The sequence below is a fragment of the Coenobita brevimanus genome, chromosome 57 (assembly GCF_032717465.1).
Source record: "Coenobita brevimanus isolate Jiangsu-jjx chromosome 57, ASM3271746v2, whole genome shotgun sequence".
Lineage (NCBI taxonomy): Eukaryota > Metazoa > Arthropoda > Malacostraca > Decapoda > Coenobitidae > Coenobita > Coenobita brevimanus.
Genome location: NC_137010.1, coordinates 18370055 through 18390500, shown reverse-complemented (window position 1 = coordinate 18390500; position 20446 = coordinate 18370055). Strand labels below are relative to the sequence as shown.

Genomic DNA, 20446 nt, shown 5'->3' with positions numbered 1-20446 from the left:
CCCTAGGGAGCTGGTGTTGTAAGCAATGAGAAAGCTTGAGGTCAAGGAGTGGTTGGTTAGAGTGGTTATGGCTATGTTCTGTATGTGGGTGCTTGCACCCAGGTGAGTTAATGGAGATTTGAGTGACGAGTTTTCCATGAATGATGATGCACATCAGGGGTCAGTCTTGAGCCCCTTATTATTTGTTATGGTGCTTGACGCTCTCTCACGTGACTTCAGAAATGGGCTCCCATGGAAGATGTTTTATGCTGATGGCTTGGTCGAGTGCAGAGAATGAAAGGGAGGTAGAGGAAAGATTTAGGAAGTGGAGAGATGGAATAGGGCACAAGAGATTGAAATTAAGTGCAAACAATACAAAAGTGATAATATTTAGGGCTGGTGGCACTGCTATCGAAGCAGAATCACAAGCAATTTGCAACAAGGGTGTAGGAAGTAACTCCATCCATCTTGTGCAATGTTTCAGATAAGTGAGTGCATAAGAGATGTAGCTGTATTAGAGGTAGGCTGGGAAACAATGCTGATTTTGTATATGGTGTGTCTGGGAGGATATGTAACTTGTCAGGCACGAAAAAATTGACCACCATGGAGAGTCTCTTCTGTGGAGTTTTCTTATTTGAGGGACATGTTATGTACTGGAGGTGAGGTTGGAGCTTGCTCTGTGGCTAGGGCAAGGAGTGGCTGGAGGAAGTTCAGCGAGCCGTTACCTCTCCTAACACTGAGAGGGCTCTTCCTCCATGCTGAGAGATCATTGTATGCAGCATGTAATACAAATGTAATGCTGTAAGGTAGTGCGAGCTGGCCAGTTAAGGAAGATACTCATTGGCTTAAACAAACAGAAATGACAATGATTAGATGGATGTGTAGTGCTTCCTTGAATGCAAGGCCTGGGAGTGGGGGGAAGGGAGCCAAGATTCTGATTGAAGATTTGACAGGAAGAATGGGACTTGAATGTATTGGTGTTGTGATGAGAAGGGTTAGACTGAGATGGTTTGAGCAAGTTGAGAGGATAAAAGATCACAATTGGGTGTGGGAGGTGAGAAATGTGAACGTCGGGAGTAGGGGTTGAGAGAGGCAGACCAAAAAAGACCTGGGATACAGTCACTGTGTGTGGCCTTGGGGATAAAGGACTGAATAGGCAGGCTGCTAGAGACTGAGAAGCAAGGAGAACTGCTTTTAGGTAACCAAGGCCAACACATGCAAGCATGTTGGAGTTTTTATAACCAAGGATGATACATGCATGCACGTTGGGGCTTTCATAAACGATACGATACAAAAATCATCGATGCCATCATCATCACCACCAACAATATCAACATTATTGTTCCCATCAATATGAAAACTACCAGTATCACAAAGGATAACATAAACACAGTGCAGGTAAAAAACTATGTTTACTCCATATCTAAACATCTGAAACATTTAAATTGGCTTGGTATACAATATACTAAGAGTTGTGCAAGTAAAAAATGAAATGCTATAAATAATACCTACTTCCACCCCCTCTAGATGACAAGGAATATACTAAACATCTCAAAACCAAAACACAAACCAATATTTACTTCCTTTAACAATACTATACAGTACTGGTACATTACATTATTTACTATTACAACATAAATTATAACACCACTCATATTTTCCCTCAGTTTGGCCAGTTAACCTCCAAACTTACAATTCTGACAAAAACTGCTACAATTTCCCTGTAAATTATTGTTATTGCTCTAAAATGAAATTATATACTTCCAAAGTGCCAAATTACCTTCAAAAATGCTAATTTTAATATAACCCCTTGTTATCCAACTCTTCCTTCACAATAACCATTCCAATAATAATGTTTCTAATTCCAAAACAATCCTCTACAGCTCAGAATGCAAATAAAGCTGAAATGATAATACCCAAATTAAGGAGTCCAATATTAATTACCTCAGCAATACAATCAAACATTTGCATGTCAAACTATACAGTAATCAATGCATGTACATACATGAATGACAAAATTGCAAACATAGCCTTACATCAAATAGCAGTAGGTAATGAAATAAACTACAGGCAGTTTCTTGCAAGTACATGAAAGCAAAGCACACAATGACATTAATCAACAAACTACCTACCGATATGGAAAACTGAAAATTAACATATATGAACTATTGTAAAGTCTACTTATACTCTTCAGTTAACTGGTAGCCATGGAGACCTGTATTGCCACTAACAGACTGGTTTGCATATTCCTACTAATGCTAAACAAATGGACTGAGAATTACACAAAACAATCTGTCTTTCTAAATAATGTTTCCTGAATCAGCAGACTGTTTTACATTACTGTGGACAGTTGGGTGAGTGACCATCAGGTAAACAAGGCTATTTTAGGTAAGCATGGCATGCTGCTTTTCAAAATCTATGTATGAATACAAGCTACTAACAGGCCGAGTTACTCTCCAGCCAGTTCATAGTATGATTATACAAACAAAACTCAAAACATGACAGAGGCAATGTTTCTCTTAGGACAGCTGTCGTACCTAGCAATAACATCTTACAGCAGCTACGGAAACACTTATATTTCAACTTATGACCAGAACACAGGCAGCAAAACTCACAGTTAAGACACTGAGGCAGTTATTTATGACCAAGAGTCAATTGTGAAAAGTAGTAGTTGTTGCTGATCAGTCCCAGTCTGTCTGGCCAAGCAGATCCATCAAATAATAAGCCTGTATTAAATAGCTATGAGTACTGAGGACTAAATCTAAATTTACTTGCAGGTCCACCAAATTTTGGTTGCTATCCATGGTTAAACTAACAGACAATAGGTACACGAGATTATTACAACAATCCAATGCAGCACAGTATTAGCTGACATAACAAAGTTCAGTGTTCGTCCAATGACAAAACTTGTAGGGATGCATCCGACAGGCATTACAAAGTGTGACAGTTTGATGTGTAGAGTAGAATGCGAATGTGCAGAGAATAATTCATTAACTAAGAGGAATGAGCAGAGACTAAATTGAGTTCTTAGAACTGTGAGAAGAGTAAGAGTGATGTGATCATACTCAATGTGTAAGGACAAGGGGGGAGTGACTGGGATGGTACTAGAGTAGATGGCAAAACCTGATATAACAAGAGTAAACTACCAATGGCATGTTACGACTGTGGCCTCTGAGAATTGTTGGATGAAAGTAAGACCAATTAAAAAGAAATAATTTAGTAACCAAACCTTGGGGGGAAAGTCGTATAGCGTGTATGAAACTGAAAAACATAAAGCGTACTAGCATCAACAGGATCAACCACCGATAAACTGAAACACTTGCAGTGATTGAATGGATTGGGAGAAAATAATATTCGTAACAAATGAGGGATGTGAAAGTAACCTGCATCAAACTATGATACAACTGCAGTTAGTGAAGGGTGTAGGGGAGACAGGAATTTGTCAGAGCTAAGAGACTGAATGTACTTAATACGTGGCTGTGAGTTGCACAAGGGAGACAGGAATTAAATGAATTCAAGGGCTGTATGCAGCCATCACAAAAGACCACATTAATGACTGTGAGTGGCATATAGGAGACCAGTATTTATAAGAACTCTTCACACCAGTCAGAAAGACACTGGTGACAGTCGCCAGCTTGCTTGACATTGGCTCCGGCAGTGTCCTTCAGCCAGTCCATGAAGAGCTCCTTGTTTTTCTTCAACACCAAGAACTGTCCCAATACCACATAGGCCTGAAATAAGATTAGCACTATCACCCTAATCACGAAACATGTAACATACCCACATTTATTTAAACCCTATAAAATGAGGCCTCATGGTAAGTCATATATCTGACATTCTTTTTTTATATCAAGACCTCTGTAAGGTAAACAAAAATGACCTAGTACCGGTCAATATCATAATTACCTATGAAGCTGATCTGACAGTTTTCTCCAATTTACAGATGCAATTTTGTGCAAAAATTATATTTGGTGCATATCTTTTATATATAACAAGGACTGGATGTACAGTAATTCAAAGCCTCTCACACCTACATCCATGCATGTACAGTAAAAGTCCAATTCTTTGGCATCCAATTCCCCGGCAAATCTGACATTTCGGCAGTTTTGAGAAATAGTCCCATTTACGAAAATCTCTGATCGTTCGACAGATTTTCCAATTTTTTTCGTCAGTCTTGAAATTCCCCATGAGCCCTTAGAGCCTGTTGCAGGACCTTTTACTGCTGGGGACTTCTTCCAGCAGTAGCAGACTCTAATCAACCCCTTCTATTGTACATATGTAAATAAGGAACCTACTATAAGTTTAGGTAAGTGCATGTGAACTTGTAGGCCTACTGTACCATTACATTTATATACAGTATGTTCACTAATTTCTTTATTTTTCATATTCATGTATAGTACTGTATTCATTACAGTATTGTACAGTATCAAACAGTATACAGTACTCTCTCCAAACACTTTTGTAATGATATGAGTAGTGATGATAGTGTTCACCAAAACATATAAGGTACTGAGTGGGTAGGGTTTTTGATAATTCGGCAATTTTGATTTTTCGGCACTTGCCTGGTCCCATAGATGCCGAAAAATCGGACTTCTACTGTACTGTACTAATGAGTGGGAAGTGGGTTACTTCTCTCTTGACAGAAATTACCATCTCTTAACCATATACATCAGTTGCTCCCTCTCCCTCTCCCCTATACCTCCACTCCACAGCACCCCACACTGTTATCCTACACCAAATTCACACGTTCTAAACCCTCCTCCTTCCCGTCAACAGCATTCCCCCAACTTCCCCATCCCTATATGCCATGGAATTACCTTATCAAAGCCCTTGCTTGAGAGTCGGTCACCCAACACTGGTCCAATGCCTGCTAGCTCCATAACCTCCTTCTCGCCCATGGGCTCCGCAACAAAGTTACGGTGCTTCTGACTTGTGGTCGACATGATGGCCTCTGAAAGCTGTAAAATCTCTTGAAACCACATGTTACCGGTATATGAAATGATATGACCATAGTTAGCAACAAAATGAGGCTACAATGCAGTTATGAAAAAATGGCAAAACAATTATTTTAAAAATATACATATAAACAAATAAAAATTACCAAATAAATCTAGTTTAAATGGTGGTTGGTGGGGATGCTCACCATCCACTCACTCAATGTAGTGCTGCTTTGGGTGTCTATCCTTTCCTCTTTTCCATCCTTCCCCTTCTGTCTTCCCTTCATTCTTTCCTCTTCCATCTGCCAACGGGTGACTTTATACTCCCTCTTATACAGTATCTTTCTTTCCTACATTCTTTCCTCTTCCTTCTGCCTATGGGTGACTCTACACTAAGTGACAAGCCAAATGGTTTCCTGTACAAGAAACAATTTACTATACTGAGTGGTAACCATATAACCAAAGTATGGTGCCTCGTGGTTTTAGTGGGTAATTAAGGCGCACCAGTCGAACTGAGCCTGTGCAGGTTTATATCCAAGGGGTATTTGGGGTTTGTTGCTCACTTAATGCCACTCAGGGACAGTGGTGGGCAGCGCAAACGAAGAAGGACCTTGTGCAAGCGCAATGCGCAATCCACAGTTCACTACCTTGTGCAAGTGCAAGTGCGCAAACCATTTGCATATATCTGTGGAAATTACTGTAAAATATTGAGATGCTTAAATAAAATAGCATACTTTTATTTATTATTACTATTTTCTGTTATTTGTAATTTGCGCAAGTGCGCAATCCAATATTTAGCTTGCGCAATGTCGCTATGCGCTAGCGCAAACCATTTGCATATATTTGTGGGAATTACCGTAAAATACTGAGATATTTAGATAAATTAGCATACTTTTATTTATTATTATTCTATCTATCTATCTATCTATTGCCAGACTCCTTAATCCCATAAGGGGTGGCCACTGGCCACAAACAAGCAACAAATCACCTCCACGTCGCCCTGTCCCCCACCATTTCACTGCCCTGCCCCCAGCTCGCACCCCTCTCTCTCATATACTTCTCCACTCTATCCCTCCATCTTATCCTTGGCCTCCCCCTCCCTCTTCCTCCCTCCACCTCACTCACATACACTCTCTTCGTTAGTCTCTCACTCTCCATCCTCTACATATGACCAAACCACCTCAATGTGTTTCTCCTAACGCTTCCTATCACACCCACATCCACACCACAACGATCCTTCACTTCCTCACTTGTCAGTCTGTCTCTCCATATGACTCCACATGCTCCTCTCAGATAACTCATTTATTTCCACAGCTCTCACTCTTGACTTCTGTCCCTCTAACAAGGGCAAAGCTTCACTTCCATACATTAGAGTTGGTATCACAGTACTATCATGAAGTAACTTTTTCACTCATGGATGTTCAGAGGAGTGAGCGGGCTGCGAAGCGGAGGGACAGGGAAATGTGATGTTGTCAGTTTTACTTTTATCTGCATTTTCACAAGATGTTTTATTTAATAATTCAATATAAATATACAACAGCATGTGTAATTCGTTACAAAAATCATTAAAACATTTTTTAAATCAAATATCCACAGCCTAATAAATTATTAGGCTGTGGTTGTTTGATTTAAAGTAATGTTTTAATTATTTTTGTAAGGAACTGCATATCTATCTATCTATCTATTGCCAGACGCCTCAATCCCGTTTGGGGTGGCCACAAACAAATCGCCTCCAAGTCGCCCTGTCCCCCGCCATTTCACTGCCCTGCTCCCAACTCACACCCCCCTCTCTCAACGATCCTTCACTTCCTCATTCTTAACCCCTTAACCGCGGGGCGTCACTTTCGTGACGCTTGGGAGCAAGGGATCATACCGCGGGGCGTCGCTTTTGTGATTCTGTGTTATTTTGAATTCACCCGGGTTTCCAAGTGGGGGCTTGTATCATCTATCAGTACTGCCAATGTCCAACACTAGTCAGCACTCCTAATCTCATCTGTACTCCCATCCATTGTTGACAATTTAGCCATTTCTCCCCGTTCTTGACTCCCCTCCCTATCCCCCCTCCATTACCCTATCCTCTCGCCTGCCCGGCCGTGCTATGCTAAGTAAATCTTCCCTGGAATTTTTCACTGATTTCATCCATTGAAATAAGCCCTATGCCCTATTCTTATACCAAATAATATATACAAGAAAGAAATAAGGTAAGTGAGAGTGCCATACACCTGGAATTGGCTAATTATCACCTGACAACACCTCACGTGCACTCGTTTGCTAATTTTCGCTGTTTTTTCACCCTTGAAATATGCCATATAATCTATTTTCGAAATAAATTTACATATAAGGAGGGAAGGGAGAAGCCTAAGTGATATTTACATTCACCTGGAACTACCTAATTTATAATGTATTGTTTAGATTTCCTGCCAATCATTTCAGTGAAATACATAGCTGTTTCAAGAGCTACGTTGGTAGTACTGAGTATCCCCTAAGTAGGCCTCTACCCGGGCCGGCCCTTCCTTATCAGTTCTCTCTCATCTTCCGAAGAGGAGGTACGCCTGTTCCTCTTGCTGACTTCAGGGCCTTTTTCACCCCCATGCAAAGGGCCCTGTGACCTTTACCCCCTACTGAACCTCGTGTGGAAAGAGGTAAAGGGCTGACAATTGATAAAAGAGTGACTACGATCTTTCTATTGAGTAAAACAGTGCAAGTGGAATTGTAAATAATGTGTAAACAGCAAGTGAAAGTAATGAATGTAAATATACGTGAACAATGGAAAATAGTTTTATAAGTTACTTCAAGTGACAGTGCATAACACAGTGTAAATAAAATAGAAATGTAAATAACGTAAATAAAATAGAGAACATAAATAGAAATGTAAATGAGTAGTATTATAAGAATACGAGTATATACCATAGGAGTAATGAAAGTGAAAGTTTCACTCTAGCATGTCTGAATACTATGAGTTATGAGAGTGAAGATGAAAGTGACATTCACTCTCAATGCTAGTATACACGACGAGAGTGTGAATGCTACGTATTTTACTGAAAGAAATTGAATCCCTACAGTGACAATAAACTAATACTACTGAGGGAAACTTATGGATAAAGACTGTAGATATATATAAGTGTTATATAGTAATAGAAATATAAAGTGTGAGGGGTTTTATGAATAATAAATGACAGAGTACCAAGAGCGAACTAGCGCAAGTGTGGCGGTCAGACGCGCTCATAATTTTCATTGCTTTCACAGTGTTTTTTTTTTTGGAGTATGGATCCCAAACTACTTGAAAATCATAGAGTAGTGTTTATAGTGTTAATATCTGGCTGTGGTAATCATATTACGGGTTGTCGGGAAGTGTAAAGTGGAGACTTCGTTACCCAACTTCAGAGGTCTCCACAAGTCCTACAGTAACTGACGAAGGCTCAACAAACATTCCAGGAGAAAGCTGAAGGTATGTGCCATAAGCATATTTAATTTTAATATTCTAGGACTAATAACTGATTTTTGGCAAATATTTTTTGAGAGTCTGTCGGAGCCCAAATAACCCCGCGGCACACGCAAAACATCGGTAAACATGCCCACGGTGTAGGGGTTAAATAATATATTTTTAATTTATTATTATTTACTAATAATAATAATTTAAAAAATATTACAATACATTATCTCTTTTGATGCATTTTAAGAAATGCTACTACCCTCCGTCCCTCCTGCCTCCCCCAGAACCCTCGCGACCCGCCCGAGCCTCCCCCACCCCTTGTCCAGACATACGGGAAGCTCCCAAGACCAGGTGTCTCTTGGATTGTGCAGTGTGCAGTACACAGGACAGGTGCGCAAGGCAGGTGCGCAAGCGCAATATTGCGCATGGTCTCGTGTGGTGCTCAATGCACAAACGACATTCACCGAAGCACAACGGCGCGTAATTGCGCTTTGCGCAAGTGTTTGTGCACCTGCCCAGCATTGCTCAGGGATAAGTGAGGCTGGTCACTCTCATCTGAAATGTCAGGATCAAACTGCCTAGCCCCAGGCTCCTATGCTCCTCATAGGGCAACACAGAACTGGATGATGGATGGATACATTACTGTAGTGTGTACAGTACCACTAGCCTTTTAAGACAGTATAATGGCATCTTTTTATATTTAAATCCTGACCTGGTGTTCTTGTGAGTCAAGGCTGTCCAAACACATGTGGCTAACAAGTGTCTCATTCCAAGGGATGGCTGGGGTTTACTGTTCACATAATGCCATTAAGGAGCAAGCAATGGGTCACTCCCACATTAAATATCTGGAGTAGCCTAGCCCTGGGCTCCTATGCTCCTGATGAGTCAATACTGGGGTGGATGATGTATGAATGGCTACTGGCAGTCTGTCAGCCAATTTTATTCAGTTTCCGAGACCCCTCATAGTGAAAATTTTGAGACAATGTCCATTAAACTCTCCAGTATGAAGATATCTTTTAATCTGCCAGTAATTATTTCCACCACCTGACACCTTCATCCAGTTTAGGAATGATTTCTAGTGCTGGAGTGCAGTTTTCAGGTCAATCTGCCATATTTAGACATCAAAACACATATAGGAATATCCAAAGTAATGCTAAACACCAAGAAAACCATTAAAAAAAAAAAAAAACACCCTACCTATACACTACTGTAAGCTATGTACAGTACCCCTCCTAAGTTTGGCACTGTTTTCCAGTCATTCTGCCATATTGAGACATCAAAACACACATAGGATTATCCATTTTAACGCTAAACATCAAGAAAACAATGCATAAACAACAAAAACCCACAGAAAAATTGAAGACAGTTTGAAAATCGATTATCTGTGACGAATGATTGCTCCCGGGGCTCAAAAAAAATTCCACGGCCAAATATGCCACTGGAAATTGGTTATTTTGGTATAAATTGTATACCATCATCTTCGCTGGTGTTTATACTATAAGCTAATAGAAACACATAAAACTGATAAGTAAAAGTACAGAAATGCAGTGAGAATAATGTTCAGGAGTAACACTTACCTTCATGTAACTTCCCGCCACCCTAATACAAATTTTGTCAGCACCTCCCATGAGTTGAGCATACTGTATGTCTAGATGCAGAATTTCATATGCTTTCTCATGGATTACGCAGAATTTCGATTGGAATAATAGTGGTTGAATAAATCACACACACAAAAAATAATAATAAAAATAAATAAATAAAAACTCACAAGTCACTGTTATCACCACACAGGAGGGTAGGGACTGAGGGAATGAGGGGGGAGCTGGGAGGGTATGGTGAAGGGATGGGAGGGGGGGAGAAGTGAGGCTGCAGGCAGGATTTTAACCCTTGTCATGAGGCATACAGGCGCTTTCACCTGACTTGTGGCTTGTGGTCTCTCTTACAAGCACATGTTGGCGGTTGGGACACACAACTTCCAGTGGCTGGGCAGCTTTTGACATTCGGTGTAGAGGCAGACAGGTGCTTTCACCTAATTTGTGGCTTGCGGTCTGTTAGACAAGCGGTGGCAGTTGGAAACGACAATCCCAGTGACGACGCGACTGTGGACATTTGGAAGGGATGCGTACGGACGCTTTGACACTGCTTGTGGTGGATGCAGGAAGTTTGTCGAGAGTGATTGGACCGGCGTGCAGGGGTGGATGTACATTTTAGTTCAGTTTGTGGGTTACGGCCTATTTCCCACTCACTGCTAGAGCCCAGCAGCCACGATACTGAAAGTTTGAACATGTCAGCTGGCAAGTTGAGGTTCTCGGGGACTTTTACGTCCAGATATAAGCAAGTAAATTCGGATATTGGTTTAATAGAGCCAAAGCCCAGTATCCAGATACTGAGCAGGTAAGGGTACTGCACGTTCAGATAATTAGGGGATTACTGTACTTCTGTATTCTGATACTGTACCATATAAGATCCCCCACAAACTAACCCCTACAGTACTTATAAGCAGAGGTGCATGTACTGTATTACACTATCTACTTCCCATCTTCAATCACTTTTAACACTTCCTGCTGAGTATGAAGGAAAAAAAAAAAAGGGGGGGGGGGGAATACTATTTTACATTCATTCAACCATGGAATCCTGGGAATTTAAGATATGTAATCAATACATTGCACTAGGAACCTTTTCAGTATTAACACAAAAGGCTCAATGGTATTTTTAATGTTCTAGGACTTTCCTCATCAAATTAGGTGGGTCATAGCTATAGCATTTCCTTCACATATGCCACTTTACAGGGGTTTTGTTTTCATCGTGTAAATTACTTCCCTTATGTATGATGAGACCTCTTTATGCTGCAACAGCAGCCTTGAAAAGATTTCAGATCATGCTGCCCCCATTAATCTTTCGCCAAATTAATCCTCAATTTCTGTGAAGATGTTTTGAAGTAGACATTTAGGTTATCAGTTGCATCCATACCCATGGCAACTCCTTAGATCCGGCCAGTTAGATGCTGCTTACAACCCAAAAGACACAGGCCTACTCCCCTCAAATGTATGCCATGCCATTAAAAAAATATGTCCTTGTGTCATGAGCGTACACCTTCCTGGTAGAACATGATTAGCCTCTTTTTTAAAAGACATGACCAGTCTGAATTTTTTCCTTAGTCATGGTGTTTTACCAACTGAGGTGATGTGTCCAAAATGTGGTAATTAGTATGATACAGGGAGGAGTGGCTGTGTAATTATATGTACCATTTACCCAAGACAAAGTGCATGTGCTCAGGAAGTTAGGGCAGTTCCCCTTCCTGGATGTGGCGAGTTGGCTGAATAGGCTGAGACAGCACCTTTCCCCTACAGTAAACGGCTTTTAAGTTAGGTCAGGTTTGAAAGGGTAAGCACATGCAAGGTATGTGTGGCTTTCAATATTCGGTTTAGTAGCAGTCAGGCTGGTTCATGTCACGGGACAGGTCGGGGAAGGCTATCCAATCCCCAGTTACTAGATACCAGTAGTTTTAATGATGGTTGTTCATATTTTTACTGATTTTTGCCAGAAATGCCTCATTTTGCCATATTGGCAGGAAGAAAATGGCAAAACAGGGCATTTCCAATTGGAATAAGCACCAAAAACAACTGAAACTCATGAAAGCCCATCAGAACAAATCAAACCAAAACAAAGGGCCGAGTGAAAATAATATGACTCCAACTTTTCTTCTACACATCACACATGAATGAATACCGTGCATCACAAGCTTTCAGCAACTGTAGCTCGCAGTGGTTAGGTTTCAATCACAGCATGGTATACTGCTCGTAGCTATGTGTGATCTGGATTACTGTACTGTACTGTACATTCAAGATGGCTGACTGAAAAAAATCCTGGGTTAGGCCTAGGTTTGGGTAGGTTGTTTGGTTAAGCTTGAATTATATTTTCCAACATTTTTTATGCATTTTACACAATTAAGGCAGATGAGAAACTGAAGATGAGGTAGTGGATATGTTTAAGACAAAAGATTTCTGAGTGAATGATTGTCGTTCAAAACATGGTAATCTTAAAGGAGACATGGGATCACCTTGAACTGATTTTTTTTTTCTTTACCAAAGCCCTACCGTAGAAGGGATACTCTGAGTATTTGTGAGCGCATTTTCAAGTTTCAATTTTTTTTTCTTTTAAAAGTGGTGAATTGTTTAAAAAGCGATCTTTCTTTAAAGTCTCCAACAGAGCAGAAGACAGATACACACCATCTTAGAACATTATTTTTGGCATGAAATTGCCCGTATCAGTGTCAATTAATCTAAAACTAACTGAATTTTTGTAACAAGTAACTAATTTATCCTAACATTACAACCAAGCCTAATCTATTTTATGCTAACCTGACCAAACAATCTATCTCTGGGCCATACCTGATCATATTTTCCTTGTATACTGATGGATCTTCACACTCTTAAGCACACTTCTGTACACCTTTAAAATCTCACTGAATCAATTCCAAGGTATGTAAAATTTTGTGTTAATATTTACAAGGTAGTTCCATGTCCCCTCGAAGAATACCTCCACATTACTCTCCTTCAAATTGGCTAAACTCTTTGCTGATAACTGCTTCTTTCAAGTTATAGCATTCTTACTTCTATCAGGCATGTTTATCTTACATAACACAGACGTGGTGGAATACCGGAGTTACCAATCGTCAGAGTTAAGCAGCGGGTAACCCACTGCAACAAAGTACTTACCATAATTTGCTGAGCAAACAAGACTCCCCTTTTACCCCCCCACTGGGGAAAACGCTCTGCAGTCAATGCAACATATGCTATTTCAACTGATCCTTTCACTGCAGCGATTGTACGCTGTACTGTGGTTGTTTATTCCGTTTCACAGATGAAGCGGTTATTCATGCTGCGGTTGGCTACTGATGGACTAAATGAGAATTTACCCACACTCAGCACAATCCCTAACCTTGCCTTTTCTGATCAGCCTGTACCCACTGCCAGCCCACAAGTCCTGAGCAATGATAAATCAGGACAATGAGTTAAAAATGCCCATACAGTAACCCAGTGTGACTCACCTGACAAGTAACACCCGCCAAGATTGTTGCCTTAGTACACAGTATCACACAGTTCTCTAACTTCCCTCATCCCGGGATTTCGATAAACTGATCCCTTAACTTGATAACTACAAGTCTGCAATAGTGTAGTTGTTAGAGTTTTCCTTTTTATATATTCTGGCTTAATTGTTTCTGCATACTCTACAGATTATCGTAATTAAGTACAGGAAGTTGCGGCAATGTCAACTGTGGAAGACATTGTTTACCTGTTTTTTAATATTCAAAGAGGGCTCTCATTTTTAAGGAAATTGCATTGGCTTGAGAAACCCGATGCAATCTGAGGTAAATTTTCAGGAAATCAGTAACGTAAGAAAATGCTAGGGAAATAACTGAACTGAAATGAAATATATATTGCTGTAAAATCTACAGAGTGGTATAATACAACAAATGAAGGTGGTGGGTCTTGCCACACGCCATCTTCAGCCAATACACTTATATACTGTACAGTCAGCCACTTTGCGAGTGTGGCCACACCATGGTTTTTGGGTGTAGCCATATATCCTTTGACAAAAATAAGTTACACTCTATGTTTTGAAATACAGAGGCATTCGTATGACTTATTGTATACAGGAGTAAAGGGTAGTAAAGGAATACAGTGAACAAAACAGTACTAGCCCCGGCCGAAGGCGATGACATAGCATCGCCTTATCAGCAGGTCGGTGCGTGATGGCCACAACATCCTGCACCACCATCACCGTACACTCTCCAGCCACTACACTCTGTTCGTTTCAGATCTTCCCTTCCTTTAGTTGTGGAATACTCACCCCAGCGGGAGACCACGGACGGGGTGGAGCAACAGAATCCCGGAAAGAAAGTATCAGGAAAAAAAGTAACAGTAAAAAACGTAAGGGAAAGAGCTAATCTAACCTAACCTAACCTAATCTAACCTAACCTAACCTGACCTAATCTAACCTAACCTAACCTGACCTAATCTAACCTAACCTAACCTAACCTGACCTAATCTAACCTGACCTAACCTAGGAAAAGTTGTTACTTTTTTACTGTTGCTTTTTTTCCTGATACTTTCTTTCCGATTACGGGAGCAACACCCACCCCTAAAGCCTCTGTCAAACATATGCGACTCAAGGGCCCACCATGGCGCGACTCCAGGTCGTGTCCTAGTTGGTTCCCACGCCTCCTGACTGGCCCCGAATTTGCTTTGCTCATGACTGCCTAACAACTGCGTCAGGAATGCCTCACGACCGGTCGTTACGTCCTCAAGAACGCGACAAGATCACGAAGCGACCATGAGGCGACGGAGCTACAAGTCTTCAAATTTGAAATTTAACGAATTTTATCAGCCATGACCATGACACGACCGCCCGCGAACGCAACCTAGACCACCAACTACCCCCAGCATTAGGCGGGGCCTCACACCTAGACCACCAATGACACCCAGTGTGGGGCGGGGTATCACACCTGGACCACCAATGACAGCCAGAGCATCACCATGGACCTCTCCCATGTCTAGTCAGTTGATGAGGGACACACAGTCATAACAGTTTTTTTTGTCGGTGACATCATGACAGGCAACGACCACATCACGACGCATCCAATTGAGCTAAAACTGCTTCACAACTGACGTACGACACTCCCGACTGCAACACGACTTTTGGCAAGTCGTGAGGCGGCCACAATTTTTTTACACGTGCGTTAAAAAAATTATGAGGCCCAACGAGTCATCCCAGTGGCTCACGAGCGCCCTAAAGAGTCCGGGCTTTGTTGGCAAATCAAGGGACAATCGATGAAAAAATGCGTTACGACCTTGATTCGCGTTGCGGTCGGCCCTTGAGTCGTTTGTGTGTGACAGGGGCTTAAAGCCCCCAACACACACAAACGATTCAAGGGCCAACCACGGCATGACTAGTTGGCTCCCACGTCCCCCGACTGGCCCTGAATCTGCTTTGCTCAGGACTGCCTCATGACCGGTTGTGGTGTCCTCAAGAACGCAACAAGCTCATGAGGAGACCATGAGGCAATGGAGCTACGAGTCTTCAAATTCAAAATTTAAATTTTTGTCAGCCACGACCGTGAAACGACCGCAAGACGACTGTGTGATGTGTTTGGGGAATGCACCCCAACGACCCCCCCATGACTGTCCTATGGGGCAGGGCATCACACCTCAGCCACCAATGACACCGAGTGTGGGGCAGGGCATCACACCTAGACCACCAATGACACCCAGCGTGGGGTGAGACATCACACCTGAACCACCAGTGACACCTAGTGTGGGATGGGGCATCACACCTAGACCACCAGTGACACCCAGCACATCATCATGGACCTCTCCTGTGTTGTCAGTTGATAAGGGACACGGTCATAACGGTTTTTTTGTCGGTGACAGCATCACAACACCCAATGACCACATCACAACGCATCCAGTTAAGCTAAGACTGCTTCACAACATACGACACTCCTGACTGCAATGGAACCGTGACATGACTTTTGGGAAGTCGTGAGGCGGCCACAATTTTTTAACACATGCATTAAAAAACCATGAGGCCCGACAAGTCGTCCCAGCGGCTCACGAGCACCCTAAAGAGTCCGGGCTTTGTCGGCGAATCAAAGGACAATCAATGAAATAATGCGTTACAACCTTGAGTCGCACCATGGTCGGCCCTTGTCGAGTCATTTGTGTGACAGGGGTTTAAAGCCCCTGTCACACATACACATCTCAAGGGCCAACTGCGGCGCAATTCAAGGTCGTGTCCTAGTTGGCTCCCACGCCTCCCGACTGGCCCTGAGTCTGCTTTGCTCATGACTGCCTAACGACCATGTCAGGACTGCCTCACGACCGGTCGTGACGTCCTCAAGATTGCGAGGCGACCACAAGGCGACAGGGCTACAAGTCTTCAAATTTGAAGTTTAACGGATTTTTGTCAGCCGCGACTTTGACACGACCACCCACGAATGCAACACAACTGCGTGACGCATTTGGGGAATGCACCCTGACACCCCCACAACTGACCCATAGGGCAGGGCATCACACCTGGACCACCAATGACACCCAGCATGGGGCAGGGCATCACATCTGGACCACCAATGACACCCAACCGCACCTTATATAACCATCCTAACCCCACAATATCCACACCAACCCCACATCAAATAGTTAACAGGTATAAAGGCAGAGGTAATTGGTGTATGGTAATATATTTCCAGAAAATATTAAACAAAAGTAGGTTTTATTTTGAGCTGGCTTCATCAGTAGAGTTGTCAGAAATCAGGAAGGCCCTGGTAGGTCGGTGGGCAGGTGGGTGGTTGGGTAGTAGATGGACAATTGGTAGGTGGGTAAGTGGGTGGTAGGTAAGATGGCAGCAGGCGGGTAAGTGGGTGGTGGGTGGAGGCAGGTGGCAAGTTGGTGGAGGCAGGTGGCAGGTGGGTGGTGGTAGGTGGATGGTGGCAGGTGAGTGAAGGCAGGTGGGTGGAGGCAGGTGGATGGTGGCCCCGTGGTCGGCCCTTGAGTCGCGTATGTGTGACAGGGGCTAAAAGTCTACTAATTCCAAGTCGGATCACTTCTTTCTCAAACGGCTCCAAGCTCGCGCAGGGGGCAGAGCATCAGAGTAACGTCGACTGGCTCTGGTACGGAACCCAAGGGCCAGTTCAGCTGACTCCTGACCATGATGGTGGGTGGATGCTTGCTCCACTCATCAGACCATGACACATTTTTTAGTCCGGGGAAGTGAGGGAAAGGACTGAAATGTGTGAGGGAAGGTGTAGGGGTGTGAGGGAACCTACTGCTATGTTATAGGTGTTTTAGGTCAACTTCTTGCACCAAGAACTCTAGCTACTGAGTGGGGTTCTCTCTTGAGACCGGAACTAGAACACACAACAAGAGGAACAAGGCATAAAAACTCGGCAGACCAACATTACACATATATTGCCTTAATTTCGATTTCCTTACAATATACAGCAGGTATATACAATATAGGTATTATGGACAATGTCAGGCTTTTGGTACACAATAATTACTGGATACAGTACATACAAGGGCAATCACCATCAGTCAATAATATTCACTAATAGTACATAGGAATAATAGGCACAGTCCATATAGTCCTTCCCGTACAGTCCTAGTATACCACTCGTTACTTTCAGACTTAGGCAATTCTCATTGTACATTAGAGGTGTCTCTGTGATGGGTGTGAACAAGTCAGTCTTCACTGTACCACTGATGTAAACAAGCCACATAATACAGACATTGTCAGTCCTTGATCGGTAGGGAGTCACTGTTATTACACTAGTGGACTTCTTGGGCTACTGAAACCTGGGCTTATCAGAGGTGTTGCCTGGGCATAGGGGGCTGGTCCTTGGGCGTGTCCTCCCCTAGTGGACTCGGGACTACTGCAGGAGGTAAGGTCGCCCAGGTGTGGTCACGTTCCAGGGTGCAGGGAGGCCCTTCCTTAGTGGGGCGACCTGCCAGGTGGCCCTTGGGACTGGGGCCAAACACGGCCAGGAGTCTCATCTGCTGTCATCTGCTCCTGGCGGAGGGCCGGCGGCAGGACGGGCTCAGGAGGTCCCTCCCCGGGGTCCTGGTTGCATCCCTGGTTGGCTGGGCACTGCGGTCACCACTAGATTGGACTGCCGTCAGGAGTGGCCTGCGGCATCCCTTCCAGGTGGCTTCTGTCAGTACCGGACGTTGTCCAGGGGCAACTCGTAGGGCGTGGACTCCCTCTCCCGGGACTGGCCCCTGCCACCACTCCTCAAATGGCAGCTCCTCCTCCTGGGGACCACACCTGTGGGGAGAGTGAGAAGGGCGTCCTGCGTGGCCTCTGAGTGGTTGGTGGGCCGCACGTAGGACTTCCTCCAAGCGGGAGGCCCTAGGGACTGCAGACAAAAGGCGTACAATGGCTGACCGTTCCCCGACATGGACAGTAGCTGACATCATGGTTCTACAGCCCCTGAGGGCAGCAGCAGAAAGGCGTACAGTGGCCGCTTCTTCCCCGGTATGGACAGTGGCCGATACCGCGGTGCTGCTCCCAGAGGAGGTGTAGGCAGATGATGGGTGTACAGTGGCCGCTCCTTCCCTGACGTGGAAGATAGCCGACATCGTGGTTCTGCCTTTCCCTGGCTTGCCAGCCAACGTGTGTACAGTGGTTGTCATGTCCAACCCGGAGCATACAGTGGCCATCACGTCCAACCCGGGGCATACAGTGGCCACCACCGCTGGGCTGGTTCCAGGTGTGGCTACAGCAGAAGGGCATACAGTGGCCGATCCTTCCCCAGTATGGACAGTGGCCAATACCACGATGCTGCAGGGGGCAACAGCAGAAGGTCGTACAGTGGCTGATTCTTCCCTGGTATGGACAGTGGCATATACTGCTGTGCTGCCTGGGACTGTCACAAGACAAGTCCCACCCTGATCCTGGTGAGGGCTGACCCGGCTGAGCTGTAGTTGACCAGGACTGTTTGGTTGTCTCTGGCCTGTTGAGGGGAAGAGAGGCATAGGGCCGTGGTGTACCTGGGCCCGTATCGCTCGGACCTGGTGCACTCTCTTCCTGCCCCTCCGTGGTCTCCTTCTGGGGTGGGGGTGCGGTCGTGGCTCCATCCCAGGTGGGGTGTCTCCACGGGGGTGTGTATTTCAATAGGGTTAAACGAGTTCACACTTCTTCCCCTTCTTCATTTTCCCTCATTATAAATGTTTAATTTGAGTCTGCCCTTTTATACATTTTCTGTTACTTAAGTCGACTGATGTCACACACAAGCCACGCCTCCCTGCGCCCTGATGGAAAGTGAACCAACTTGGTATTAATAGACTTAGACTCATCCCATGGAGGAACCACAGACAGGGTGTCACAACACCCATCCCGAGGGGAGACCACAGGTAGGCGCATAGGGCATGCGAAGGGCCCAGGCCAGATGGGCCTATGTCCCCCCACTACCTTGCACCCTTCTTCCCCTCAATGGAGCCAGCCAGAAGAACGTCACCCTGGCAGACTACTCTCTAGCCGGGCCAACACTTGCCAGGATCGAGTTGGGACTTGTACTCCTACAATCCCAGGTAGCACTGCAACGATGGCCACCATCCACATCAGGGAGAATCGGCCACCGTATGCTTCTCAGCTACTACCCCCTGCAGGACTGTGGTGATGGCCACTGTCTGCGCCGGGGAAGGCCATACGCCCTTCACCTGCTGTCCGAGGGGTTAGTGGAACTGCGGCAATGGCCACCGTCCGTGCCATGGAGGGATTGGCCACCGTCCATCCCTCGTCTGCTACCCCTGTGACGTTCCTCACAGAGGACATCCCTTGCTTGCCTCACCCATCCAGAGGCCAAACAGATTACCCTTCTATCCCCACAGAGGCAGTCCCCCAGCGGAGTTGCAGCTAGAGGAGATCTGGTGAGGCCCCATGGTGAGTCTGGGGATCCGTGTCCTGCAGCCAGTGCCCCTACAATGTCCCTTGCTTTCGGACTCCCGAAGGAACGCCACAAGCAGTCCCTGACTGTGGCTCGACCCGAGCGAGACCGCAGCTCTCAGTCACCCAGGGGTGCCCCCAGGACTCTGGGGCGTGACCTCCCCAGCCCCATTGGCAAGCAGTCCTCCAGAAGCGTGCACAAGCAAGCACGCCTTTTCACCCTGTTTGGCCCCAATCCCAAGGGCCAATCATCTCACCAAGGCCCCACCAGGGAAAGGCCTCCCTCCACATCACCCAGCAGCCCACTCCAGATGACCCGGCCCCTAGCAGTAGTCTCGTGCCTCCTGCGGGAAGGCACACCTGACGGGACCCCTCCCACACCTGGACGACACCTGTGATAAGCCGAAGTCCCCAGCAGCCCAACCAGAGTCCTTCTGTCTTACTGAGTATTTAATTTGTACAGTGTTTTAAGACTGTATTAAGTACTGTGTTGGCTTTGAAGCAACGTAAGTGTAAGGTTGGTTGACCTGAATTTTTACGCCCTGTTCCTCTAGTTGCATGCTCTAGACCCGGTCTCGAAGGGAACCCCAGATCAGTCGCTCGTGTCCTGAGAACAAGAAGTTGGACTCTGAACACGTAGCATAACAAGTTG

General features: G+C 44.6%; 1 protein-coding gene across 1 annotated transcript; it reads right to left on the bottom strand.

Moving 5' to 3' along the window:
- Positions 1-1385: 1385 nt before the first annotated feature.
- LOC145402301 (barrier-to-autointegration factor-like) lies at positions 1386-13558 on the bottom strand. Its single transcript, XM_080274440.1, has 3 exons — positions 13400-13558; positions 4797-4937; positions 1386-3710 (listed from the first exon to the last, which is right to left on the bottom strand). The coding sequence occupies exons 2-3, from the start codon at positions 4920-4922 to the stop codon at positions 3564-3566; spliced, it is 273 nt and encodes a 90-aa protein (XP_080130566.1). The 5' UTR covers positions 4923-4937; positions 13400-13558; the 3' UTR covers positions 1386-3563.
- Between the last annotated feature and the right edge of the window lie 6888 nt (positions 13559-20446).